This window comes from Gymnodraco acuticeps, unplaced genomic scaffold (genome assembly GCF_902827175.1).
Source record: "Gymnodraco acuticeps unplaced genomic scaffold, fGymAcu1.1, whole genome shotgun sequence".
NCBI classification, from domain to species: Eukaryota; Metazoa; Chordata; class Actinopteri; order Perciformes; family Bathydraconidae; genus Gymnodraco; species Gymnodraco acuticeps.
Window position 1 is genome coordinate 689703 of NW_022991569.1, and position 26488 is coordinate 716190.

A 26488-nucleotide genomic window follows, 5' to 3' on the forward strand; every position below is an offset into this window, starting at 1 on the left:
ATTACTCTGAATGCTGCGACGCAGCACCTGAGATTACTTCCAAGAAGTTGTTCACGTTCTCAATTTTTTTACGTTTAACGTTATATTCGTTCGGTACACTTCGGTACACACCGTTACACCCCTAATAACTACCCTCGCTGCCACAACTGTAGACACAGGGCCACACTGCAAGTTTAACCATAGGGTGTTAAATAGTAATTGTAATCTAAACTATGAGAGCCACCAATTTGGCGAAAGCTCCGTTAGCTAGCTTATATATTGGTTGCTAATGTAAGCTAGCTAACTAATTATATAGCAAATGTTGGCTAGCTTGTTCAGTCGATAGCTAACGTTCACTAGATAGATAGATCTGTTCTTCTTGGTAAGGCTATAATCATGCAGTTACTCTCCCTGCTTGAGATAATAGACTTGGGCCATGAAGCTGCTGGGTGTGTTTGTGTGTGTGTGTGTGCGTGCGTGTGTGTGTGTGTGTACGTTGGCGTCCAGCTTATATTTAAATGTTTGCTTGTGTTTGTTGTGCCTTGACTGTCTGCTGCTGTGTTGACAACTCTCTTCCCCCTGGGACTTTAGTTTAATGAGCATTGTGGTCTGTAGAAGGCTCTCCATCTTTTGTGAAGTTTTCAGAGACGAGAGGGAGTAATATGTCCGGGGCTGACCCAATGTGTGACATTAACTCACAGTGTTGCATGCATATTTTGCATTATATAACCTCATATTTTCTAATGACAAGAACTGAGAGTTTAAGAAATATTTTAATATTTAAACGATTTATACATTTCAATTGTATTTATGATTCTCGATTTTTGCTTTGTCTTCAAAATGAATAACCCTCAGGATTATTACTGTATTACACTGTACAAACCGCCCCAGTGTCAGTAGCCTCACAATTTCTATCCACCAGGGCCTGCAATGAATGTGCCTCCTTCTTCACTGACAAAATCATGAAAATTAGACAAGCAGTCAGTTCCTCGGTAAAAGGTACAGCAAATGTGTTGTCCCTGTGTCCACCTAAAGTCAATTCAGACATCATGACACAATTCCGTCTGATAAATGCTAAAGACCTGGAAGACATTATTCAACATATGAAAGCTTTAGCGCAAGTTCAATAAGGAAGACCTAACACGAGTCACTTACACGTCACTCTATGGCTCCCTTCCCCCCTCATTAAATACGAGGGCGTCACCCCTCAGCAGCCAATCGCTGCACATGCTAAATTCCTTAAATGCCTGCTCTTCCTCCCTGTCAGTTGTCATTGCAGATAATCACACGCAACCCGCCTCCACCCCTCTCGCCTCCCGTCTCCTTCAGGACAAAGCTAAACCTTCCTCCTTCAGACCGGTCTCACCTACTCATCACCACCACCAGTGTCTAGACCCCGGGGATTTCATCGGAGCGGTTATTTCCCTCCTGAATGATTATCCTGCAAACCGGGGCCTAATCGCCAAACACCATTACATTATCCTGTTGTATTATCGTGGCAATCATTTCATTCATATGACGTGTAAACAATAAATATGTAATTCTTACATCACGTCTCTCCGGTTTGAACTGAAATCCTCCTCCTGCTGCCTCAATATTATACCGACAGGATTTAAAAAAAACGTTTTTCATTGCTTGGCCTCAGATCTACTTCATATAGTAAACAAGTCTCTCCACTCGGGTGTATTTCCACAGGCCCTGAAAACTGCAGTAATTAATCCGGTCCTAAAAAAGCATAACCTAGACGCAACCGTGATGAATAATTACAGGCCAATATCAAACCTTCCTTTTTTAAGAAAATTGATTGAAAAAGTTGTTTTTCAACAGTTGAGTCATTTCATGTTTTTAAATGACGGTTTTGATGTGTTTCAGTCGGGCTTTAGACCTAACCACAGCACTGAGACTTCACTTGTTAAGGTCTTAAATTACATCAATTTAAACGCAGACAGTGGCAGAATATCAGTGTTAGTATTATTAGATCTCAGCGCTGCCTTTGATACTGTTGACCACAGCATATTGCTAGACCATCTAGAAAACTGGGTGGGAGTTTCAGCAACAGCTCTAAATTGGTTTAGTTCATACTTAAAGGACAGAAAAAACGTTGTCTCAATAGGCAACTACACATCAGCCCTGACAAATATGTCATACGGGGTTCCTCAAGGCTCCATCTTAGGACCTTTGCTTTTTGATATCTATATGCTACCTCTTGCTCAAATTATGAAAAACAATGACCTAAGCTAAAAAAAGACGACACCCAGATTTATTTTAAAATTACACCAGGAGACTATTCTCCGATTAGAACACTGAGCAAGTGCATTGAGTATATCAATGACTGGATGAGTCAGAACTTTCTCCAATTGAACAAACAAAAAACTGAGATCATTGTTTTTGCAGCAAAGAAGGGCCGATTGAAAGTTATCGCAGAGCTTCAGTCAGCAGACTACAAAACAACTAATAAAGCTAGAAATCTGGGTGTAGTGATGGACTGAGACCTGAATTTAACAGTCACATTACAACAGTTATTAGGTCTGCTTATTATCACCTGAAGAATATATTGAGGATTAAAAAACTAATGTCACAACAGGACTTAGAAAAGCTTGTCCATGCTTTTATCTTCAGTAGACTCGACTACTGCAATAGTGTATTCATAGGGCTGACAAAAAAATCCATCAGAAAGCTGCAGCTGATACAGAACGCTACTGCTTGAGTCCTCACTAACATTAAAAGAGTGGATCACATCAGTCCGGTTCTGAAATCTTTACACTGGCTTCCAGTCGGCCAAAGAATGTATTTTAAAGTATTATTGCTAGTTTTTAAATCACAAAATGGTTAAGGACCAAATTATATTAACGATCTCCTGCATAATTATGAACCATCAAGGTGTCTCAGGTCTTCTGGGACGGGTCTGCTCTCGGTTCCGAGAGTAAGAACAAAACATGGAGAAGCAGCGTGTAGCTATTATGCCCCGACAATCTGGAACAAACTACCCGAATCATGCACGTCCGCTGAAACACTGACTATTTTCAAATCGAGACTGAAACATATCTTTTTGCCGCTGCTTTTAATTGAGCAGTTCATATTCGTACTGCAGTATGCATTTTATTCATGGATTGTATAACTGTTATGTTTAATTTATTATCTTTGCTTTTTAAATGCCGGTTGTAAAATGCCATTATATTATGTGTTTCTGCTGTATTTATTCTTAAATGTCTTTTATTTTATATTGTAAAGCACTTTGAATTGTTGCGTGCTGAAAGGTGCTATATATTACATAAACTTGCCTTGCCTTACATTGCAAGCAAAAATCTAGATTTCATAATTAATATCTCTATCAACACTTAAACACACACCCATTGCTCAGACCACGCCCATATATGAACTCAGCCCTCACAGAGTGGTCCACGGGTCCTTAGCCTGGAAATGAGTTAGCATTTTATCACATCTTGACTCTGCCTCAAGTTTTTGGTTAAAAATATTCACAGTTGCAGCACTCTATTTTGCAACTAATTGACAGAATCTTGCAATGTTGCATTGCTATCATGGTCACAAAATCTGTCCAGATGCATACACAAAACAAAAGGAAATACCACGATCATTCATCCTGCAGGTGTTTAAGATGCTAAAACCCCACAACATGTTAAATATGTGTTGTTGTTTTTTTAAATCTAAGTTCTTACCATCAGATAGATATGTAGGCTCCAGAGGAACGACAGTATGGGCCTGGAGAGAGACACACAGAGGCATATGAAAAAAAGAATCAATATTGCTGATATAACACGGTTATAACAACTCTGTTTCTGCTTTAGACAGGTCAATACAGTATTTAACACTGGGGAAACGGTGAATGTCGACACACACACACACACACACACACACACACACACACACACACACACACACACACACACACACACACACACACACACACACACACACACACACACACACACACACACACACACACACACACACACACACACACACACACACACACACACACACACACACACACACAGGCAAACCTTATCAATCAATGCCATTGACCAAACTCTCACAGAGCAAATATTGTTTAACTGAATAACTGGGTAATTGCTCACATAAGAAAACACAAGTGGATGAAAAAATGTGTGATGATTTATAAGATCTTTGTGGACCAGCAGCCAGCTGTGCTAGTAATATTACTTGGTCACTGCTTTGATAGCATATTCTTTATTCAGATTTTTAAATAATCTCGATGAAATTCAATTTATTCAATTTTTTGAATTACTGTGTTTATGTTAGTTTGGTATCTAACATCATCCCATTCATTTTTTATTGATTTAATGTATTCAAGAGGACACAGATGGAGACCTGTTGGGCTAAGCTAGGTATTAGTAATCATATCTCTCATAAACACATGTTTGTATAGTCCGAAGGAATACTTATAGAAGGCAACATATGGGTGAGGTGGTATGGAGAAGAGTGTGTGTGGTTGTATGTGTGAGTGAGTGTGTGGTACTTAGAAATGTCTACAGTAACTTTTCTTTAACTTGAGTCTGTTTAGTAGTTTCAGGGATGCACACCTATCAGGTATACAAATTATGACAAGGATAATTTCATTGAAGAAATAGGGGCATTTTCAAGTAAAAACGTATAGGCTCTAAAGTTAGGTATCATCTGCTTTGTAAAACAAATCAATACTGTCATTTATGGATACCCTAAGCACCATGGGTCTGAAGTATAGTGGACCCAGGACAGAACCTTGGGGTACTTCATATGGAATGGCTGTTTTGGGATGGGAGGGTTTGAGATGAGGGATAATACTTTTAGATAGTTCCAAGGAGAAAACCTGACACACTGACCAATTCTGCAACCTACCAAGTTAATGTTAGGATAGAAGGAAGTGCAAGGGTACAGTAAAACAGGAATAGAAAGTAATGTTTCTATTGATTTCATTATGAGATCTTATACACGTATACAGTACATACCTCACCAGAGTTAAATATTTCTGTCATGACAACATCACACACACACACACACACACACACACACACACACACACACACACACACACACACACACACACACACACACACACACACACACACACACACACACACACACACACACACACACACACACACACACACACACACACACACACACACACACACACACACACACACACACACACACACACACACACACACACACACACACACACACACACACACCCTTATCCTTACCATTTCCCAGGCTGCAGGGTCATGTTTGAAGAGTGAGTGTGTGAGCTCCACTGATACTCTCTTCCTGTAGTCTGAACTCTTGTCCTCCGATATACGGAAGAGCACCGCTGCAGCATATGTGGCTGCAGGGAGAAGGAGTCATTTATGAACAGATTATATGAGAGAAGGCAAACACTCATTTATTCTCTCTGACACCCCAAAGCATTTTGAAGCACACACTTCCCATCCAAAACATGAATTGCTTTTAGACTCATGGAAAAAAAGGAACATATTCAATTATTTGGCTAGCTATTTGCACGGCCTATAGGTCAGGCAAAATAACTCACCAATGTTTGGCACAAAGGTGGGGGTAAAGCAGTGGCGAGCAGTCAGGGCCCTATGTGAGGGCCTAAGATATTCTAAAAAATAATATTTGAAAACAATTTTTAAAAAAACATATTTTTTAAAATATTATTTTGTTACATTTTTCATTAGTTTTACCAAAAATAACTTGATTTAATGTATTTAAAATAACATTTCCAAAGAAATAAATCCTTTGAATCTGCCTGTTCAGTTTCTGTTGGAATGTGAAGGGTTAACTCTGCGAGTTACTGTGAAGACGGGAGAGCTTGTTGGTCCCTCTGTAAATTCACAGAGGGCCAGCTATAGTAACTCAATGAGAGAGTAATGTCAACTGACAGTACAATTGCCAATCATATCTCCCCTCTAAATGGGTGGGCTTTATTTTAGCGGACTTTATGACAAGTTCCGCCCGCTGTGAAGTGGTGCAGTGACGTGTCCTAAAACCCAGAAATAAGCTGCTCTCGGATTCCCTCGACAAAAAAGCAATGGGATTTCTCCATAGGATTTTGGAAAATAGCTGGAAATAAGGTCTGTGGAAAACGAACCTGTTAGATAAATGCACGTTTTGTTCAGCCGGATAATATCCACATGTCTACCCTACTTTTATTATTTTCGAATCATAAATCTAATCGATAGATTTATGATTGATAGATTTATGATTAGCAGAAGTTTGTTCATGATGGCTCACTTCAGTGATAGTGATGACATCGTTGAGAAATTATTAACCGAGTCATTTTCAAGATTGAGTTACAATGATAAACTGGAGTGGCAAAGGATCAGCTGCATGACCCGCCATCAAGTGCTTCATCCAAAAGGACAGGAGGATGGACTTTGTGTTGAAGTGATTTGATCATCAAAGGTAGGCCTAAGTCATTTTCAATGTGGGCCGCCGTGCCGACTTAATTCATTTGTAATTGTTACTTGGCTGTGGGTGCCCTGTCATGATAGGTGTTTATATAAATGGTGTTGTTTTGTGTGGTAGAGGGTCACTGTCTGTTTTGATATTCCGCTGAAGTATACGCTGCGACATAATAACTCATCTTTTTTTTCCGAGGGAAGGAGGGGGGGTCAGAGGGCCTAGGCATACAAGTCACGGCTCGCCACTGGGGTAAAGTATGATGTCCCCTTTTAATCAAGTGCTAGAACTTGTCACGATCTGTCTGTGTTGTGTTTTGTCATGTCTAGATCTGTCTTTGGTTTCCTGTTTTATTTTGAAAAGTGTTCACCCCCGTCTTGCCTGTTGCTTCCTGTCTCTGTGTTTTCTCCTCCCTTCTTACCTGTGTCTTGTTTGTGTGATTAGTCTTGTGTGCATTTAAGTTCTGGTTTTTCTGTCTGTCGTTGTGAAATTATTGTTTGTTGTTGACTGTGTTCACGGGGGAGAGCTCTGTATGTTCACTTGTAGCCTTGAAATAAAGGTATTTTCTGTTTAATCTGCATTTGGGTCCTGCCTGCTTCACCCAACCCTGACAGAATAATCTCACCTAGAATGGACCCAGCAACAGCCTGTACGAGGCGACGTACAATTTAATGTGCTTAAAAAATGACAGTCGATACGCCTCCCGTAGAGAAGAGAGGCAGTCCATCATCTCTACGGCACGCCAAGAAGGAACCTCGAGGCCCTGGTTAAGGGAGTTACTACCCGAGTGGGTGGAGGACTTTTTCGGTAGCTTTGAGGTCAAACCTGTTTCCCGGCCTGCTAGCCCCTGGCATGCTAGCCCCCTGCCTGCCACAGTTCCCAACAAGGCTCCTTTCAAGGACCCTTTCGCTGGGTCTCGTCTGGCCTTTGGAGGACCTCTGAGCCTCCACAAGGCTTCAAGGCAGCATGGAAGGAAACGCAAGGCCAGGATTCCAGCCCGTGCCCCAGCAGCCATGGTCCCGGCCCCAGCAGCCATGGTCCCAGCCCCAGAAGCCATGGTTCAGGCCCTGGTTCCGGCCCCAGCAGCCATGGTCCCTCCTCTAGTCCCATCTCAAGTCCCTTCTCTAGTCCCTTCCCAAGTCCCTTATCTAGTCCCTTCTCTAGTCCCCTCTGAATTCCCCTCTCTAGTCCGTTCTCAAGTCCTTACTCAAGTCCCTTTCCAAGTCCCTTCTCAAGTCCCTTCTCTAGTCCCTTCTCTAATCCCCTCTCTAGTCACTTCTTTAGTCCCTTCTCAAGTCGCTTCTCAAATCCCTTCTCATTTCCCTTCTCTAGTCCCTTCTCAAGTCCCAACTCATGTCCCAACTCCATGCTTTGTTCCGTTGGGGGTTCTGCTGGGGGTCCTGCCAACTCCATGTCCTGTGCCGTTGGGGGTCCAGCCGACACCTGTTTCGTCGGGGGTCCTTCCAACTCCATGTCCTGTGCCGTTGGGGGTCCAGCCGACACCTGTTTCGTCAGGGGTCCTGCCAACTCCATGTCCTGTGCCGTTAGGGGTCCCGCCGACACGTGTCTCGCCGGGGGTCCTGCCAACTCTATGTCCTGTCCCGTTGGGGGTCCCGCCGACTACTGGTCTGCCGGGGGGTCTGCCAACCCAATGTCCTGGTCCGTTGGGGGTTCCGCTGGGGGTCCTGCCAACTCTGTGTCCTGTTCCGTTGGGGGTCCCGCCGTCACCTGTCTCGTCCTGTCCTGTTTCTTTGGGGGTTCCGCTAAGGGTCCCCATCCCCAGTTCCCAGTCCCACCATCCCCAGCTCCCAGTGCTCCTGCTCCGGCGATCCAGCTGACGCCGTCTTCCTGCCCGTCCTCCGGAGCTGTCCCGCCTCCCTCCTGCCCGTCCTCCGAAGCTGTCCCGGCGCTGCCTTCCTGCCCGTCCTCCGGAGCTGTCTCATCGCCGCCTTCTTGCCCGTCCTTGTGCCCGGCCCCCTGAGTTCCCCAGTCGCGGCCTTCGCCCTCGAGCCCGGCCCCCTGACTTTCCCAGCCGATGCATTTAAATTCTGGTTTTTCTGTCTGTCGTTGTGAAATTATTGTTTGTTGTTGACTGTGTTCACGGGGGGAGAGCTCTGTATGTTCACTTGTAGCCTTGAAATAAAGGTATTTTCTGTTTAATCTGCATGTGGGTCCTGCCTGCTTCAGTCAACCCTGACAGAACTAAGTTGTAATTACAATCATTAACTTTAAATGATATTATAATATCCTACAGTTTGCAGATTTAGGTCTGATCCGATAAAATTCCACAAAATCAAACAAAAGGGCCATGTTTTTAAAACAGATGGTACTAGAGTTTTTAAGCAAACCTTACCGGAGGAATAGTGCATTTACCAAGGGAGTGAAGAAGTCTTAACAAAGTGCTGATAAGTAGGACAGTAAAATGGAATGCTGCAGCAGGGTAATACGTCACGTCAATTGTCAACTTTATAACAAAGTGTATCACATATACCTTTAAATTGAACAAAGTCAAACACAAATTGAGCCACATTTCCAGTTAATTGTAACTTGCATATCCATCCACTTCTGTTATGTGAATATCAGGAGTTGGCAAATGAAGGCAAACAGCAGTTCATGCTAATTATTCTGTTTGGTGTCTTTAAACTACTGCAGAAAAAAGGATACAAAACAACTAAAATATCTACGGTCTAAGCTAGCACGATTGAAAGGCCTGTAGAAAAAATAACACAACTTGACATTTGTATATGTTTCATGTTATAACTTAAAGGTGGGGTATGTAATTTATTTCAGAAACACTTTTTGTTATCTTCCATGGAATGCTCTTAACGTCCCGATAGCAATGAATATATGAAATGCTTTGACAATAAATCCATAATAAAATGTCATCTGTGGAAGCCGTAGTACTGTAAAAAGCACGACCAATCATCTGAGCCGGCCTGGCTAAAATAACTGGATGGCCTACCTGCCTGTCAGCCTTCCATCTGTGCACAAACTTATCTCGTCATGGTCATGTGCACGTTCGTGTGTGTTGGAGGAGGGGCTCTGTAAGGAAGTGGCAGATTTTTCAAGTATTTTCAAATTCTAGCGCACTCGAGCTGGTTTCTCCAAAATGACACACCCCACCTTTAAGGAAGGTTACAGCTTGTTACTTCACACAGATCTGTGGCAGTTTTTGCTCTGCCTGAAGAACACTTTTCCAGGAGTTTATAGTTTTTTGAGGCTTCTATGGGAGACGAACTGAGCTGGTTCTACTGCAACAACTCAAATGTAAAAGACTAATCCCATCAGTTAAAGTTATATCAGATCACAGTAAGTAGGTGGTAGTAACAGATGTTCCCATATACAGCAATAACCGCATGCATCGGGCAATATCTAGTTGTTGTTTGAGGCGGGCAAAATGCGTACCGATTCCCTCGTTGTTGGAGTGCAGCAGCTCCATGAGCGGGGCTGACGCTCCCTCTGAGTCGATCAGCTCTGCAGACTGTTTGTCCAGAGCCAGCTCACACAGGACGCCCGCTGACACCCGCTTCACGTTCTCCACATACGAGTACAGCAGCTGGACACACACACACACACACACACACACACACACACACACACACACACACACACACACACACACACACACACACACACACACACACACACACACACACACACACACACACACACACACACACACACACACACACACACACACACACACACACACACACACACACACACACACACACACACACACACACACACACACACACACACACACACACACACACACACACACACACACACACACACACACACACAAAGCATTTTGTTTCTGTCACAAATATTTTGTCCCAATAGGCCTCCTCTTCATTTTCAGAATTATAGTTTAAGCTGTGTTGTGTTGTTGACCTTGCAGAATTCCTTGCTGGATACAGACAACAACAGTCCGGTAATTCTATTCAAATGAAGTTCGTAAAATGTTGGCAAAATTATTATTATTGCTCAAACATTTATCATCTTCTTTATCAACTGTGCATAGTGTTTTAATTTTTGCAAATGTTTACATACCACAGTTAGAAGCAAACCACGGCCTTGGTAAAAACTAATGTAAGAGGAACTTTTATCAATCAACATTTTCAGACCTGCAATGGGCAAAATCTATTCAAACAAGAAGTATGTTTTCCACCAATGAGAGCAACAATTCCCCTCCTCCATCCTTTAAGTATCCACTGATTTCTTCATGTCACAGCATGCATGTGAGCATACCTGTACAAACAGGGGTATGGTCTGCATGTTTGCAATCTCTCCTCTGTTTATTGGGTCTCTGGCCAGAATGTGAAGTGCTCCTGCACAGCCCTCCACTATTTCCTCCATACGAACTCCATCCTGAGAGACGGAGAAAAATACAAAGAAATGTCAAAAAATATAAAATTCAAGAAAACTTGCCCCACAAAATGGAGTGCATAAGCAAAAACCTGGGGGAGGGGTCGTCTGTAACTGTGCCTGTTATATGTTTGAACATGTGTGCCAGCGACAAACAAGCAGCACTATGCACAGAGTGAGAATGAAACAGAGTTAAGTCCAAGCACCCAGTAAGTGCGCTGGCCATTGAAATTGATATGTTGGAATGGCCCTGGTGGCCAAACGGTGGTACTACAGCTTCCATTATGTCCTTTTGGCCCAAAAATACTTTTCCCTTTTAGCTAAATAAACTACCCAGCATGATCACTTCCAGCCCTTATTTAAATCATCGGGATCTTAAGGTTTTAAAATGCCCCAAAAGCTGAATCCTGCGTTATTATTTCTCTCAATGAATTTGAATGAGCCAAAAGCTGGAGATCGGACGCGGGCTTGATGAAAACTCAACTTCCAAGCTCTAAAAGCTAAATGCCCTGGATGATCCGGGTATTTTCTGAATCTGTAGTTGCTCCATTTTGTCTTCATCCACCACTCTCATAGGAATTAACTGAGCTCCGCCTCCAACGCTGTATCACTATCCTGTAGGGATGTAACGATATACCGAATATCGCGGTAAATAAACGTCCCAATACCGTCGTGAGACTGACAAAATCTACCGCGATTTAAAAAAAATATATATATATTTTTAAACCTTTATTTAACCAGGTGGTCCCATTGAGATCATCGATCTATTTTTTAAGAGAGACCTGTCCAACATGGCAGCAAGTAGGTTACAACTTGAACATAAAACAACAGAACACAAAAGGACATTGTATTTACAGGGCTACATTTACACACCTAGAGACATTGACAAGTACCAACAGTATATTTATATCTCTGTCAATAAGCCTCACCGTCTTGGCAAAAACTGTATTGTTTTTGAAGTGGTGGAGAGACAATGCACAGTTTGACCCACTGCTGTCACCCATGGCCAAAGCATATCTCTCCGTCCCACTGAGGTGGCGTTAGACTTTTTCGCTGTCCGTCATTTTGACAGACAGGATCGTAAAATATCCGTCATAATCCCATATTACCCGTCGGGTCTGAACAGTTCACGAGAGAGCACGCTCATGAACTGTCAACCGGGGGGGCGGTGTTATGCCGTGTGTGCATGCACCTCGCGGGAGCGCACACAGGGTAAAGCAAAACCTCCCAGACATGTGTTGATCTGTACGGCAAAGTACGGTTTGGAAACTATATCATTTCCTTTTGGAGGGCATGCAGACCACGGCATAACATCAGAGCCTCGCTGCGGGGAAACGTTGGTGCTGTTCTGAGTTTGTTCTAATCTGTCAAAATGACAGACTGCTTTCAGATTTTTCCGTCATTGTTAAATCAAATATTCGGTTAACGCGACCACTGCTGTCCCAGCAATATCAGTACCAAGCGAGAGAGTTTTTTCCACAGCAGGGGATATTGTAAACGCCCAAACATCCCAGCTTATAAATACCTGGAAATGTGGACATTCTCATATTCCTAAAAACCTGTCTGATGATGCTGAGTGAGTGACTAGTGAGTTTGAGTTGAGTTACTTGAAAAACTAAAGTGAAACTTGATTTATTTTATTGCAGGGTCTGATTATTAAATGTCCTTGTTTATTTGTGAGATGCAGTGGCACAAAGAAAATGCCTACTTGGTTTGGTAGTACTAGTTGCCTACTATAGGTACAAACATACTGGTTTTCTTGTTCTAGTCTGTTACTGTCACTTTGTTTTTGACACTTTAAAATACTGCTATCCTACTAAAATGCTGTACAAATCAGATTTATTATTTAATAAAGAAAAATGTTTCGAGTAAAAAACATTTTTATTGAAAAAAAAAAATGGAATTCTTTTTTTTCCCCCTTTATTATTCAATATCGCGATAAATACCGTACCGTGGACTTGTTATCGCGATATTATCGTACCGTGAGTTTTTGGTATCGTTACATCCCTACTATCCAGTGTTCTTTATAAATCCATGGTAGAGTCACTTCTCCCATGTGTTTATGCAGTAAAAAATACTTTGAAGAGCAGACATAATCATTGGGGATTCCTTCTGGTGAATCATCTTGTAGTTTGTGACCTGACCCCCTGTCACCTCAAAAACACTAGCATGGCGAACATCATTTTTTGGGTGTAAAATCCTTTGATGACTTTTATGAAATGTGAACTTTACTTAAGAAGGTGACAAGAACGAATCATTCCAGCATAAAGATGTGTTTAGGGTCTGTGTGTACCCATTAGTACCTGGTATGTCTGCTGGGCGGAGGAGGCGTGTCTCTGTGTGTCCTGGTGAGCCTTCAGCAGCAGGTTGACCAATCGTGGAATAGCACCTGCCTCCCTCAGAGACGCCTGATTGGCCGGACACAGGGCCAGGTTCCGGATCAGACCAACAGTTGCCTGAGGGGAGAAACAGATCAAAATCTTTAATTTAAATACATCAGCAGTGACCCCGCTGGTGATTTCTGAAGAGTTTACGTGTCTGAAAAACGATGGTTGTTACCAAGTGGCTGAATAGGACTACAGAAGTTGTCCAGGCCGTTTTACGTCATTACACCGAACAAGTAAATCACTCCCGCTAAGTTTGCCCTGTTCTGCTTGAAAGCAAGTACCTGCCTCCTGCAAACTGTTCAAACAAACACTTCAACTTGTACCATTTACAATCTGTATGTTTGAATATGGATCTTAAGTTGGCGTGACGTTGAAGCAGCGACCCTGCTGTAGTTCCTTTATAGCATAACGTTAGCATTTTGCTTCTTGCGACTAGATTTATGCTTCGAAAATGATAAAAGTAGGATAGACATGTGGATATTATCCGGCTGAACAAAACGTGATCCGTCTCTTAAATGTGTTTGAACCACAGACCTTATTTCCAGCTATTTTCCAAAATCCTATGGAGAAATTGCATTCCGTTTTTGACGAAGGAACCGGAAGGAGTTTACATCCGGGTTTTAGGATGCGTCACTGCGGTTCTCTATATGGCCATGTACAGGCCCGGTTCCAGAACAAAATGACTCAGGGTGCCTCTGAGATTACAGGGGGCCCAGCAGTAGCAGGTTTACATGAGCAATAGTGGCCGGCAACAGCAATGAAAAATAGCATTGATGGTCCCAATGAACAGATTATGGCATTTGTTATGTTTTGAAACCAAGCAAGTGAGAACATTTCAAGTGGATTAAAAGTGCAATCCTGAAATATTTCATATAGTCCAAAGTGGACTATGGCAAAGAAAAGCACAACAGCTTCAAAGCTGTACTGATAAAACAAATGAGAACATATTGTAAATCAAGGCAAATATGATTTGAACCAGCTCATGGTTTGAAATGGCAAACATTGAAAAGCAAAAGTATTATTAAAACCATGTACTAAATCATCACCTTGGTCCCATCATATACTCTGGGAAGAGAATATTTACTGTGCTTGAAAACTGGTATCACGTGAGGTTGACTTTGTGACCTGGAGAACATTTCAGCTGCAACATCAGCTCGTTGATAAGCTCGGGATATGAGATCTTTTTGTAGCCATTCGTGGTGAAGGCATCTGTGCTATTGTATGCATTATTTTCGACCCAACATTTCTACAGGCATGGCAGAATATGGCACTATTTTCACATGAATATTCTAGCCCTTGTCTATTTGTATACCACGAGCTGCAAAATGACCACCTTACCCCACTGTACAGGCGGGTACTTGTTTAGATATACCTGGGCAGGCTCTGTTTTGCCGTGGTATCCTGGCTGGCACCTGCGGGCCGCAGACGGGCGGCGTAGTTTGGGGAGACGAAGACTGCTGCTCCGGGGGCGAGGGCGGCGAGTCAGGCGGGAGTAAGCTAGTGTCCACGACGGAGGGTAACGTGATGTCCCCATCTGACCTGTTGCTACTGTCTGCAGTAGATGCAGTGTTGCTGGCATTTAGTGATGGTTGCTTTAACCATTTTCGTATAAATGATTATCCACAGATGTGTGTCACTGCCAGGGTTGGGTTGTAACGGAATACATGTAACGCCGTTACGTAATCAGAATACAAAAATCAAGTAACTGTATTCAGCTGGCGTTACATTTGAAAAACGAGTAATCTGATTACAGTTACTTTCGTAAACCTGAAGTGAATACATTTCGGAATACTTATTGGAATTATTGGTGGAAAGATTTCCTCACAACATTTAATATTCATTACTAAAGGTACAGCCGAATCATCACAGCGCACAAAAACTATTACCGCCGCAGATGGACCAAAAAAGGGAGCGTTTGAAAAAAATGTGCGGGTCCGCTCAGTGAAACAATAACAACGAAACATGGAGGAACAAAAGTCTGCGTTTAAATCGTGTTTGTGGTTAAAACACATCAGCCTGCGGTCGCTCTTAGCCTTTCTAATGATTCTGAAGGTAAACACAGTGAAGGCGGTGCGTGAAAGGCACTGCATGCTCCTCTTCTCAGAGGCTGAGTTAACCCTCCCGCTGCCTCCTGGCGCTGCAGAGATTTCATGAAGTGAAGGAGGTTTTCCTTCTATAAAACAGCTGCGGGCAGTAGATACTGTGAGAGTCACAGACATGAATACATAGATCAAGGCAGATTGGTGCACACTCCTGTTTTGCCAATCCGGTGCTTAAACAAATATAGCTCTACACCCCTGGCCGAAATGTCCTTAAAATGAAGTCCGAGTTCGACATTTTAATTCATGTCCTGCCAACACTGGCAGGACAGAAGGCGACACGCCCGTTCTAAGCCGTGTCCCTCACTCCTCACATCCCAAGCTGCATCCCCAGAAAGTGTATTATGTTGTTACATCGTTTCAGATGTGATGTTTCAGTTGTGCTCTTGATAAGCCATTAAAACAGTAAAAACACGTTCAGTTTCCTTTTGCTTTTTGTGTCTCCTGTTCACCAAAACATACCCATCCTTGATGGAAAAAGAAAGTAATCCAAAAGTAATCTAAAAGTAATCTGATTACGTTACTTTTTTAAGACACGTAACTGTAACTGTATTCGGATTACTTTCAGAGTATTCAGTAATCAGTAACTGATTACATTTACAAAGTAACCCTCCCAACCCTGACTGCTGTGGAAGCACTTTGGAAATGATGCACACGCAGCGGAGCAGGTCACGCGCACCTGACACAATTTGTTGTTTGTATTTTTCGCTCCGTTCTCTTTTTTGAATAGAGGGTGGATAACATTCAACTGCCCCGAAGATCCCGACGCGAAGCCTGAAGGGTAAACACACCAGGTTTACTAATCTACCCGCACAATTTGTCTGGTGTCGGAATGTCTCGCTATGTTAGTACATTCTTAAAAAACAAAACACCATTTCATTTCAGGTTAAAATGTGTTGTAACTGCGTTACTGAGAATTGTAACGGGTAATATATTACCCACATATTATAAGTAATGCGTTAAATTACTTCGTTACAGCAAAAAGTAATATATTACTGTAACTCCGTTACTTTTGTAACGCGTTACACCCAACACTGCTTCCAATGGCAGTCGCAGTTACGGCCCGTCCACACAGCGGCGTGCGTTTAAGCTTGGCGGTGGGCGTGTCTGAAGCTTGGGGAGTTCTCGCGAGCAACGTGACCAACAACCAATCACATGAATCTCCCGCACCCGACATACAGTTTACGAAGTAAACTGGATATAAATTCCCCGACAGTCATTCTTTAAATTCCTCCATGCCTGGCTCCTCCGGTTTGTATCCCTGTAGGTGAACTGGGACTGATCGTACAAGACCGGGTGATTCCCTACCGCTATGATTAATTTCTCCTCCATTTTTTGGAATATGAGGAAATGACCTGCGGTGTGTCTCTCCCAGCATACACTCGATTTGATTGGCTAGCGCCTGTACGGGCAGATTTGCATAAACGGGATTTGATTGGCTGATGCTTCCACCGAAGCTTCAGAAGCTTCAAAAGTTGAACATTTCTCAACTTTTGCAGCGAGCCAAGCCAGGAAAGCTCCGCTTCGCTTCCCACAATGGAGTTCGGCGAAAAGTGACGTCACCCCATTCAAGTGAATGGTGAAGCTTTCAACGCACGCCGCTGTGTGGACGGGCCGTTACAGTATTTGGAACTTCAGCAAACTGCACGCAATGCACTCATGTTTGCCAACCAGTGTGTGATGCATTTTATCAAAGCAAACCACAGGGATAGGAGGAAAGAGATCCAACAGCTTTTCTCGCTTATTGCTGAGGAGACAGCTGTGCGACTCCGAGCCTCTGAACAGCCACAGAAACTCAGATTTTACTTGTAAAGCAACGATGTTTGATAACTAGGGCTGTCAAGTTAACGCGTTAATAACGCGTTAACGCAAAAAAAATGTAACGCCACTAATTATTTTAACGCGATTAACGCATGTGTATTTTTTGTCCTCGGCCGCCCCGTAGTTTCAGAGCGCATCGAGTTTAAAATACCATCTACAAGCTGATGCTGACAGCCCCGCTCCTGCTGCCTGCTTGTGGCAGACCACACTTCCAAGCTCACCGGCAGGCACCGACTGGCCATCGGGAGGACCGGGAGGGTGTGTGTATGTGTGGCCCGAGCGAGCGAGAGAGAGACCTTACGTGCATTGTTGTTGTTAGCATCTGGTGCTAGCTGGCTGCGCTAACGGATATAAGGAGCTGTTTAAATGAAAACAGAGGAGCGACATTTAGCCGACAACTGCGCTGAGCACTTGACTTTATGCAGGAAGCCTGACAGTGGGACATTGTAGGAGAAGTCAGCACACTCAGCACGGTAGTGCGCAACATGATTGCAGCGTCCAGGCAGCTCCCGTTCGAGCATATGCCTTGAGTTGCACATAGCTCCAACGATCCATCACACACACACACACACACACACACACACACACACACACACACACACACACACACACACACACACACACACACACACACACACACACACACACACACACACACACACACACACACACACACACACACACACACACACACACACACACACACACACACACACACACACACACACACACACACACACACACACACACACACACACACACACACACACACACACACACACACACACACACACACACACACACACTTTGTATTGTATGAGAGAGGTTCCAGGTTGTTGTGTTTAATATTCATGAGATTATTTGTCATTGTTCAAATGATAATAAACACACATATAAAGCATATTTGTCCACTCATATGTTGATAAGAGTATTAAAAACTTGAAAAATATTATTCTAAGGTACATTTAGAACAGATAAAAAATGTGCGATTAATTTGCGATTAACTATTTTAATCGACTGACAGCCCTACTGATAACATAAAGACTTTGTAGCATCAGTGTTTGAACTGAAGTTCTCCAAAAATCTAAACATAGTACAAATGCAAGAAAGGAGGAAATATTTATGTGAAAGTTTCGAGCAAAGTTTCTGGTCCACGACCCTGTTTTTAGATTCAAACATTCCCCTGCATTCATTACCAACAACAGCATATCTAATGAACACACATCCAGACCGCCACCAGCAGTGGTAGTGTCACCTCAAATTGTTCCATTTCTAAACCTCATAATCCTTGTACAGTCTTATGGTGCGTTCACACTGAACGTGAAGCAAAGATTTGCATCGCATCACTCAAACTACAGATGTAGCACTCTAGAATGGACTCCACCCTACAGATTCCAGCCAAAAACCCAGCGGATGGAAATGTAAAGCCCTCCCACTATTTCCTGAGAGGGCGTTGCCAGATTTTAATTTCAGGATATAACCATGAGATGGCGCTTCATTCACAAATACACAAAGACATGGGTGAACTTTGGTCTTCAGTTTGTTTCATGGGCTTTCAATACTTCAGCAATGTTGCAGCTCTGCAGCTGTGTTTGCTGAAGAGCATTTCATCACATATTTGTTATGGTTTTCACAGGCTACTATAACGAAAAAACATCAATATTTTAGATCAAATAAAGTATATCTAATCTTATTATCTTTATTGTAATTCAATAATATATAGTCTTTATATATTAAATAATCATAATAATGTAAATGTTTACACTTATTTTTTTTATGCTCATACTATTACCTTTACAATAGTTTGCTTTAATATGCAGTATATTCTTTGTAATATTGTTGTGTTTTTACACAGTACAGTAGATTGAAGTAAATCAACTTATACATTAAGATAAGATAAGATGGACCTTTATTAATCCCCATGGGGAAATTCAGTAGTTCAAACAGCAACAGGGTGAGAGTGAAAAACAGGACAGCACAGATTCACACAGATTAATAAAATCAAAAATGAGATCAGCGATAAAAATAATAATAATGAGAAACTATGAAATAAGAAATGAATAAAATTAAAATTAAATTATCATATATGATAATGTATTGTATTATTAAGTAATATCATACATTAACCCCATTATAGCAGATGCCACATTGAATGGATGAACACATTTATGCATCAATAATTACAACAGAGTATTTCTAAATATAAATTGTAAAAATACTTATATGTATTTAATACTAATAACATAATGATTAATTTTATTTTCAGATGATAATACTTTTCACTTGGGTAATTGACAATTTTGAATGGAGGACATTTACTTCTAAAGGCCGCTACACACCAACCTGAGACCAAAGAACGCGTACCGAAGGCGTCCCGACTTTTACTTCCGCTACGTCGCCTGCGTCAAAGACTTCAGTCGACGAGTGGCAATAACTCTCCTTACCAGCAGGCAGCGGTAGTGTGTAATCGTCATTCAAAAGAGGCAACAACCGGAAGACAGACTATACACCGAGAGAAGAAGAACAGGCTGCTTGATATAAACAAACAACAAATAGCGTCTGGGTTCCATTTTCACTCTCTCTCGTCGATCGAAAACATGTAAACTTCATTAAATCTTTAATTAAATGTTTGATATTTCCAGAGACCCTTTCAGACCGGCAATGCTGCCCTGTATGTGTTGATCACCTTAACCCCTTAAGGTGATCAACACATACAGGGCAGCATTGCCGGTGGCTGTTGAGCCTACAGTATTTCATTTGTATTAAAGCCAGACCATTTTTAAATATAACTGTCTGATTTTGTCATTGCACAACATTTGTGAATAAACTCAATTTGTGATTGTTATGGCAATAATATTACAAACATTTTCACAGCCTCAGCTTGCAATGTTTTCATTGTTTTATACCATTTATCAAGATCTATACCAGCAATGGAGAAGAGGGGGGATGGGAGAATTTTGTCACATTTCGTGGATAGGAGAATTCAAAAGGATTTAGGAGAAGAGGCTGCGGTGCTTTGCTTTATATTAAACACTAATAATACAGTAAACTATTAACAATAGTATAATATTATAGTATATATTCTTGTTTGCCCGTGGTGAGATGACGAGGCTCCATTCAAAATAAACCTCTTTTTAGTGAATTACTGAGTTTAGGCAAGTTAATGAAGTTGACTACAGCATATTCATATTTGTCAGTGCTTTCATGTCAATTCGGCGAACATAAACATAAATGATCGTGAAGATGATGATTCAATTATGATTACAAATCGGTAGTGAGAGCCGTGCTGCATTTCCTCCCGTCGGATGTGATACAAAAACAAACCTGGTTAAAACCGTCTGTCACTGACACTGTTATTCACATTGATGGATATAATGCATTCAGAGCGGTTCGTAAGGGCAGAGCTGGTGGTGTTGCAATATACACTGCTGAGAAACCACAGTGCTCAGTCCTTCATTCAATTTAAATTCCAAGGCGATTTGAGTTTCTAGCAGTCCAAATAACTATAGCAAATGCTCCTCTCACTGTTATGGCTGTTATAGGCCTCCATCGGCCATCATGGATGCAACTACTAGCCTTACTGAGTTGTGTTACAACCCGGCTCATGGGCTGTCATGGGTCGTCACAATTGTTATCTACGTTTTCTTCTGAAATCATATTATTCTTGGGACTGGTTGAGTGATAAATCTTCACAGTTTAAGCAGGTTTGTGATTCTTTGAACTTAACTCAGCTTATTGATAGTCCCACTAGAATAAACCCTGCCAAACCCAATAACGATACCCTTATAGATGTCATTCTAACAAATGCAGCTCATAAGTATGTGTCTGTTGGTGTTTTTCCTAATGATATCAGCGACCATTGCACTATTGCTTGCGTTAGGAGCATTAAGTTGCCCAAAGCCAAAGGCCTTATTGTGCTCACACTGTAAAAACAGTTCCGATGGTGAAGTCAACAAAACTCATTTTTTTAATGTAATTTACTTGCCCTAAATTAGTTTTCTTTTCAATGTGCGTTTAAATAAGTCACACTTAAGCAACAATGAGAACATGTTTTAAGAACTCATTAATTTGTAAATTAATATCACATTTTCTGAACTTTCTTATAAATACATTTTGGAAAACTTCATAAAAATGCTTTTGTCAAAGCCACGGTCATGCCACGCCCTCAAACGAGAATACCGCGGTGTGAGACTTCCTGTTCCTCTTAGCGATTCTTCAGCAGTTGGACACGTGTTTGCTTTGGGTCCTCTTCAACCCATCGTAAAACAAGTAAGCATGCCACCTGAGTTATTAATTACTGCTTTTTAACTAGCAAGTGTTATTTATTTTTCTTGTATTCACTGTTTTGAACGAAACATCGACATTTTAATGCATGCCAGCGCCATTACTGCTGTTAAAGTAAGACTCAGCCCTGTCGTGCTCATGTAGTCTATTTTTGTGCGCAAATGGTGTTGGGCAAAGTTTGCATCAAGTGCTTACCGACGCAATTCTGTTAAAAGTGGTTAAGTTAAGAGTACGTATTAATCCGCAAACTGTTCCCCTGTGCGCTCTAAGCGTTGGCCGGGCACCGTGATGCGGCCGCAGGGCTCAGAGGCTCTGCTGCCGTGCATTTTGTGCAGTAAAATACCTCCGCTAAAACTATTCCCTACTAGGCTACTTTATAACACAGCGGTTATGTAAGAGTAAGTCATTAATGCGCCTATTTTATATTAATTCCTCTGTATGTATTTCGCCGTTTGTTTTACTCTGAGCAATGAATTATCTTTATACAATCTTAGATGTGTAGCCTACCCAATTTAAACTCATAGGCCCAATCCCAAACCACTCCCTCGACCCTACCCCTCCGTGATGGAGTGAACTCTGTCTGTAGCCACACTCGCAGCTCAACGAGGCTCCCTCCTGTCAGATGAAAAGGCTGAATAGTTTGATATTTGAATGGTTCCTGTAGCTGAAATTAGGCTGAAGGAGTTAAATAAAGATATTAAATGTAAGTAGTAGTGATTGAATGTTTACAAACACCTGTGTGTGTAAACCCAGAGATCAAAAGTTTCCATGGTGTCTGCTCTGATTGGATAATGTGACTCATGTATGTGTGTGGCTCCAATCTGCCCAGCAACACCATGACAACCAACTGCAGCACTGAGTCCCATAAGAATGCATTGGGGATTATATCTGACAATTTTGCCACCTGTTCAAAAACTATGGGTCTTATAAAAAAAATGACCAGACCGTGAGCATCAAGGAACCCCAATGAACTGAAAAATGTTTTTTTTTGGGTTTTGTGTGTAAAATGTGGAGGTGGGAGCAGTTTATCTAAAGTGTACTTCTCTCTGCTCTGAAGAAAGATCTGGAACAATTTAACATGGGAATCGATTGGGAGCTAGCTGGACTTTTTCTCTCTTCATGCCCTCAAGAGGCATTTTGTTTAATATTTTTTCTTATTTTTTTTTAATTTTCCAACCTAGGAGAGGTTTTCCTACGTTTTTCATGAAAAAATATGTCTGAGGAGTGTAGGGTTTGGGAATTATGGCAAGTTTAAAACATTTTTGCGGGAGAATTTTAAGCACTGCTCCACTCTGTTTTGAGATCAAAGCACTCTAGACTTAACGAGCTGCTCCATCCACTCTAATGTTAAAATCTGAAAAAGGCCTCTCTGCTAAGCTCCAAACTAAATTCAATATCTCAAAAAGTTTAAAATATATCAAAAATCTGAATAGGAATTGAATAGCTGAAGGTATTGTGATCATTTGAAAGTTGGAATGAAGTGTCTAGCTGAAAGTATGTGGAAAGAGTAGCATTTGGCGCAAAGTTTAGGAAAAGTGGATTTGAAGGCATCTCCCATTGACTTCAATGTTAAAAAAAGAGAATGACCTTCAATCAAGCCTAAAACTGAGGGCACTTGTCTCAATAGCCTGTTTTAAATTGAAGTTGTCTGAAGTCCTTACCACCAGCTGCTCTTGCAGAAATAAGTAGTGTACCTTTCTTACTGTCTAAATGTGCACAATGTAGTGACTGCTTTTTCGTCTTTTGTTTTCTTAACAATCCACGTAAAACCACATTTATTTCATTAAATAGAAAGGAAATATGGTTTTGTTTTTTTAAATGATTAAATGTACCTTATTCAATGCAGAATATGATTATATCTGTGACAGTGGGAATACAAAACGATATGCTACAGCAGGGGTGCCCAACCAGTCGATCGCGGGGAGATTCCCAGTCGATCACGAGATGTGTCTAAAAATAGAACAACAATATTCTGTTTTATCGTTAATGTCCTATAACATAATCTTCCCGTGCCAGAATAATGCACTTGAACGCACCAACGCTTTGTGATTGGCCGGCGTGACCCCATGTGTGGGGGCGTGGCTGGTGGGCATTGGGCAGTATTTCGCTGACGTTGTCCTTGTCTGATTATCAAAAGACTTTATGCAATACTTCATTGGATGCATATATTAGATAATAATCTCTATCTCACTCCTAAAACATCTAAATCTACTTTCAGCATGGATACATGTTCACAAAATACATCCATTGTTAGTTCTATAAGCTTCTTGAAATCCTAAAAAACACATCGTTTTTCTAGAACAGATTACAAATCGCCGGAAAATGGTACAAACAAGTGGCAACATGTGTGATGAAGGTGTTGTGCTGGGCTATATCATGCAATCAAAAATGAAACGTAAGCTCGCTCCATTGCGGAGAGAGTGCGGAAAGTCTGATTTAAGGGTTGGTTATATTTCACATCATTAATCAGAATCTGCAAAGTAACTAAAATAAAGGTAGTGGAGTAAAAATACCAGGTTAACCTCTGAATTGTAGTGGAGTAGAATTACAAAGTAACAATGAGCTGTCATGTGGGTATTAATGCTGCCCATTATGGATACAAGCGATTTTCACCAATTTATTAATTATATGTTTTACATTTGATAACACCAATGTGTTTAATACTGGCAACTTCTAATTGTGGGAAAAACGGAAACGTTCAGTAGAGACGTCCCATAGAACATTTTGCGAAACACAATAGCCAGCATGTGTAGTTCTGGGGGGGCGTTCGATTCCAGTTTTGGATAGTCTGGCGTGGTTTCGTTCCATTTCAAACAGCTGTTTGACGCTCGGCGTAACCTTGGCGCACTGCCACTCCAACATCCAATCCCAGAGCTTGAAGATTAATCACGGGGACTGTAGTCCTAAACGATAGCTGGGGATTATGGGTAGTGTAGTGTCTTCGGCCATCCTTAACTCCTAGAGGCCTACGTCTGTTTCCGGTTATTTTTATTTTGAAATTCAGTTCCTGACGGACGCCAAAAAAGCCAGAGATTATGGAATTAAACCAAGTAATAACAGTGTGTTATTTTGAAAAGAATAACAAATTAGAAGGAAAAAAATATTTTAAAAATACAGATTTCAGTATTCTGAGGCTCTGAGCCCCATTTATTTTCCTCACAGACGGCAACAAAAGTCAGAAATGATACGATTTAAAATAAAAGCAATAATTGTGGCTTGATATTGAGTAAGAACATGTTTTTATGAACCACACAGCTTCCGGTCTTCCACGACCCGACCGGAGAAAAAGATGTGCTGCAGGCACAAAACACATTACCAGTAGAAATACCTAAAGCCAGTTGAGTAGCACTTGAAATGTTTGGCTCTATGAAACCTGATGTACTTATATGATTCTGTTTTCTTCAAGGTTGTGTCTTCCTGGTCGAATGTACTTATTGTAAGTCGCTTTGGATAAAAGCGTCAGCTAAATGCAATGTAATGTAATGTAAAATACATTGCTTTTAAAATCGTGCTGTGCAACACGAAAAAAAGGGGAAAATCGTGTTGGTGAACACGAATCAATAGATTCAAAATCGTGTTGGTGAACACGAAATGCCATGAGACTGGGTTGGGTATAGTTAGGCCTTGGTAGGCCAGGCTCACTTTATGCTGCGTTTCCATTACAGTTTAGGAACTGGGGTAGTAACTATAGTAACGCAGTGTAGGCGGAGCCGTGACGTCATCTTCAATGCAAAACACAAAACCAACATCAGCCGTTAGCTGTTAGCACTCAGAGCTCACAGCTCCTCATATCTGTTCAGAAACTAGACTAAAGTTAAACAAGTACAAACCACAGACTGTCTGTGTCATGGTGAATACAGTCACTGGTTTATGTCTGTATAGGCCGTTGTTGTGAGTGTGGACGGTCGGAGCATATGCTGCGTTAGCTTAGCCGATCTCCATTCAGAAAACACGCATTTTAAAAGGTTTTTCGCCTGCTGTCTGTCTGCAGACTTGACATTCATTCTTGGTTTTTACTAACCGGTATCAGTATGTTGTTACTTCGGCATCATTTTGAAATGTGTATTGAAGTATTAAAATAACGTGTTATAGCAGCGTATTTCTGGTATATTCATTTGTCATGTCACCTGATATATAAGAAGTGTGTTGAATTATGTTATCACTAATATATGTGTGTTAAAACTTGAATGGACAAGTCAATTTGTTCCTCTTAATTATAGAGAGGTTTTTTATATATTAATTATTCCTATAATGATGTCCCATTTTTAGTAGAAGGATAAAGATGTTGGTGTGTTTCTGAATTGAGTCACACAGTTAGAGACAATGGTCCTTCTGAGTTATCAATAGATGCATTCATTCTAAGTGAGCTGACTTCGGGGTGGAAGGAAGTTCAGAGGAAGACCTGAGGGTATAAGAACAGTTAACCTTTGTTAGTTAGCTAATCCTATGGATGTCGTGAGACGATGACGTTTAAAACCTATAACAAGCATAGCTTTCAGAGAGGAAAGCATGTGACATTTGTGTGATAAGCTGCATGATCAAATATGTATGTGTTCATTTCAGTGGCTATATGCTGTGTAATTACTGCTCAACTATATCTGTGTTTGTGTTTTATTGATTTCTCTCTGTTTTATTCTTTCATGTTATGAGTACTAAATTGCCACAACATTTTGGAGTAGTTGGCTTAAACAGATGTGTGTGCGTTAAAGGGGAATGAGTGTGCGTTCTGTCATGACTCCAAAGCATTGTTGTGGGACTGACTGAGGGCAGAGGGACACGGACACACACGGACACACACGGACACACACGGACACACACGGACACACACGGACACACACGGACACACACGGACACACACGGACACACACACACACACACACACACACACACACACACACACACACACACACACACACACACACACACACACACACACACACACACACACACACACACACACACACACACACACACACACACACACACACACACACACACACACACACACACACACACACACACACACACACACACACACACACACAGTAAGGAGGTGGGGCGAAACAGATAGAGTCAACAACTGCTGACTCATTGCCTAGGGTCCCGCCCAGAAGTGAAACTGGC

At 41.6% G+C, this 26488-nt stretch overlaps 1 protein-coding gene across 1 annotated transcript in view; it reads right to left on the reverse strand.

Moving 5' to 3' along the window:
* The window catches only part of LOC117533591 (junction plakoglobin-like), a 133442-nt gene that overhangs the window by 23902 nt on the left and 83052 nt on the right, over positions 1–26488 (reverse strand). Inside the window, exons 10-14 of the mRNA XM_034197416.1 lie at positions 13077–13229; positions 10657–10776; positions 9808–9958; positions 5205–5326; positions 3657–3699 (exon numbers count right to left, since the gene is read on the reverse strand). Of these exons, the coding sequence (XP_034053307.1) occupies positions 3657–3699; positions 5205–5326; positions 9808–9958; positions 10657–10776; positions 13077–13229 (589 nt within the window). The remainder of the gene's footprint in view (positions 1–3656; positions 3700–5204; positions 5327–9807; positions 9959–10656; positions 10777–13076; positions 13230–26488) is intronic.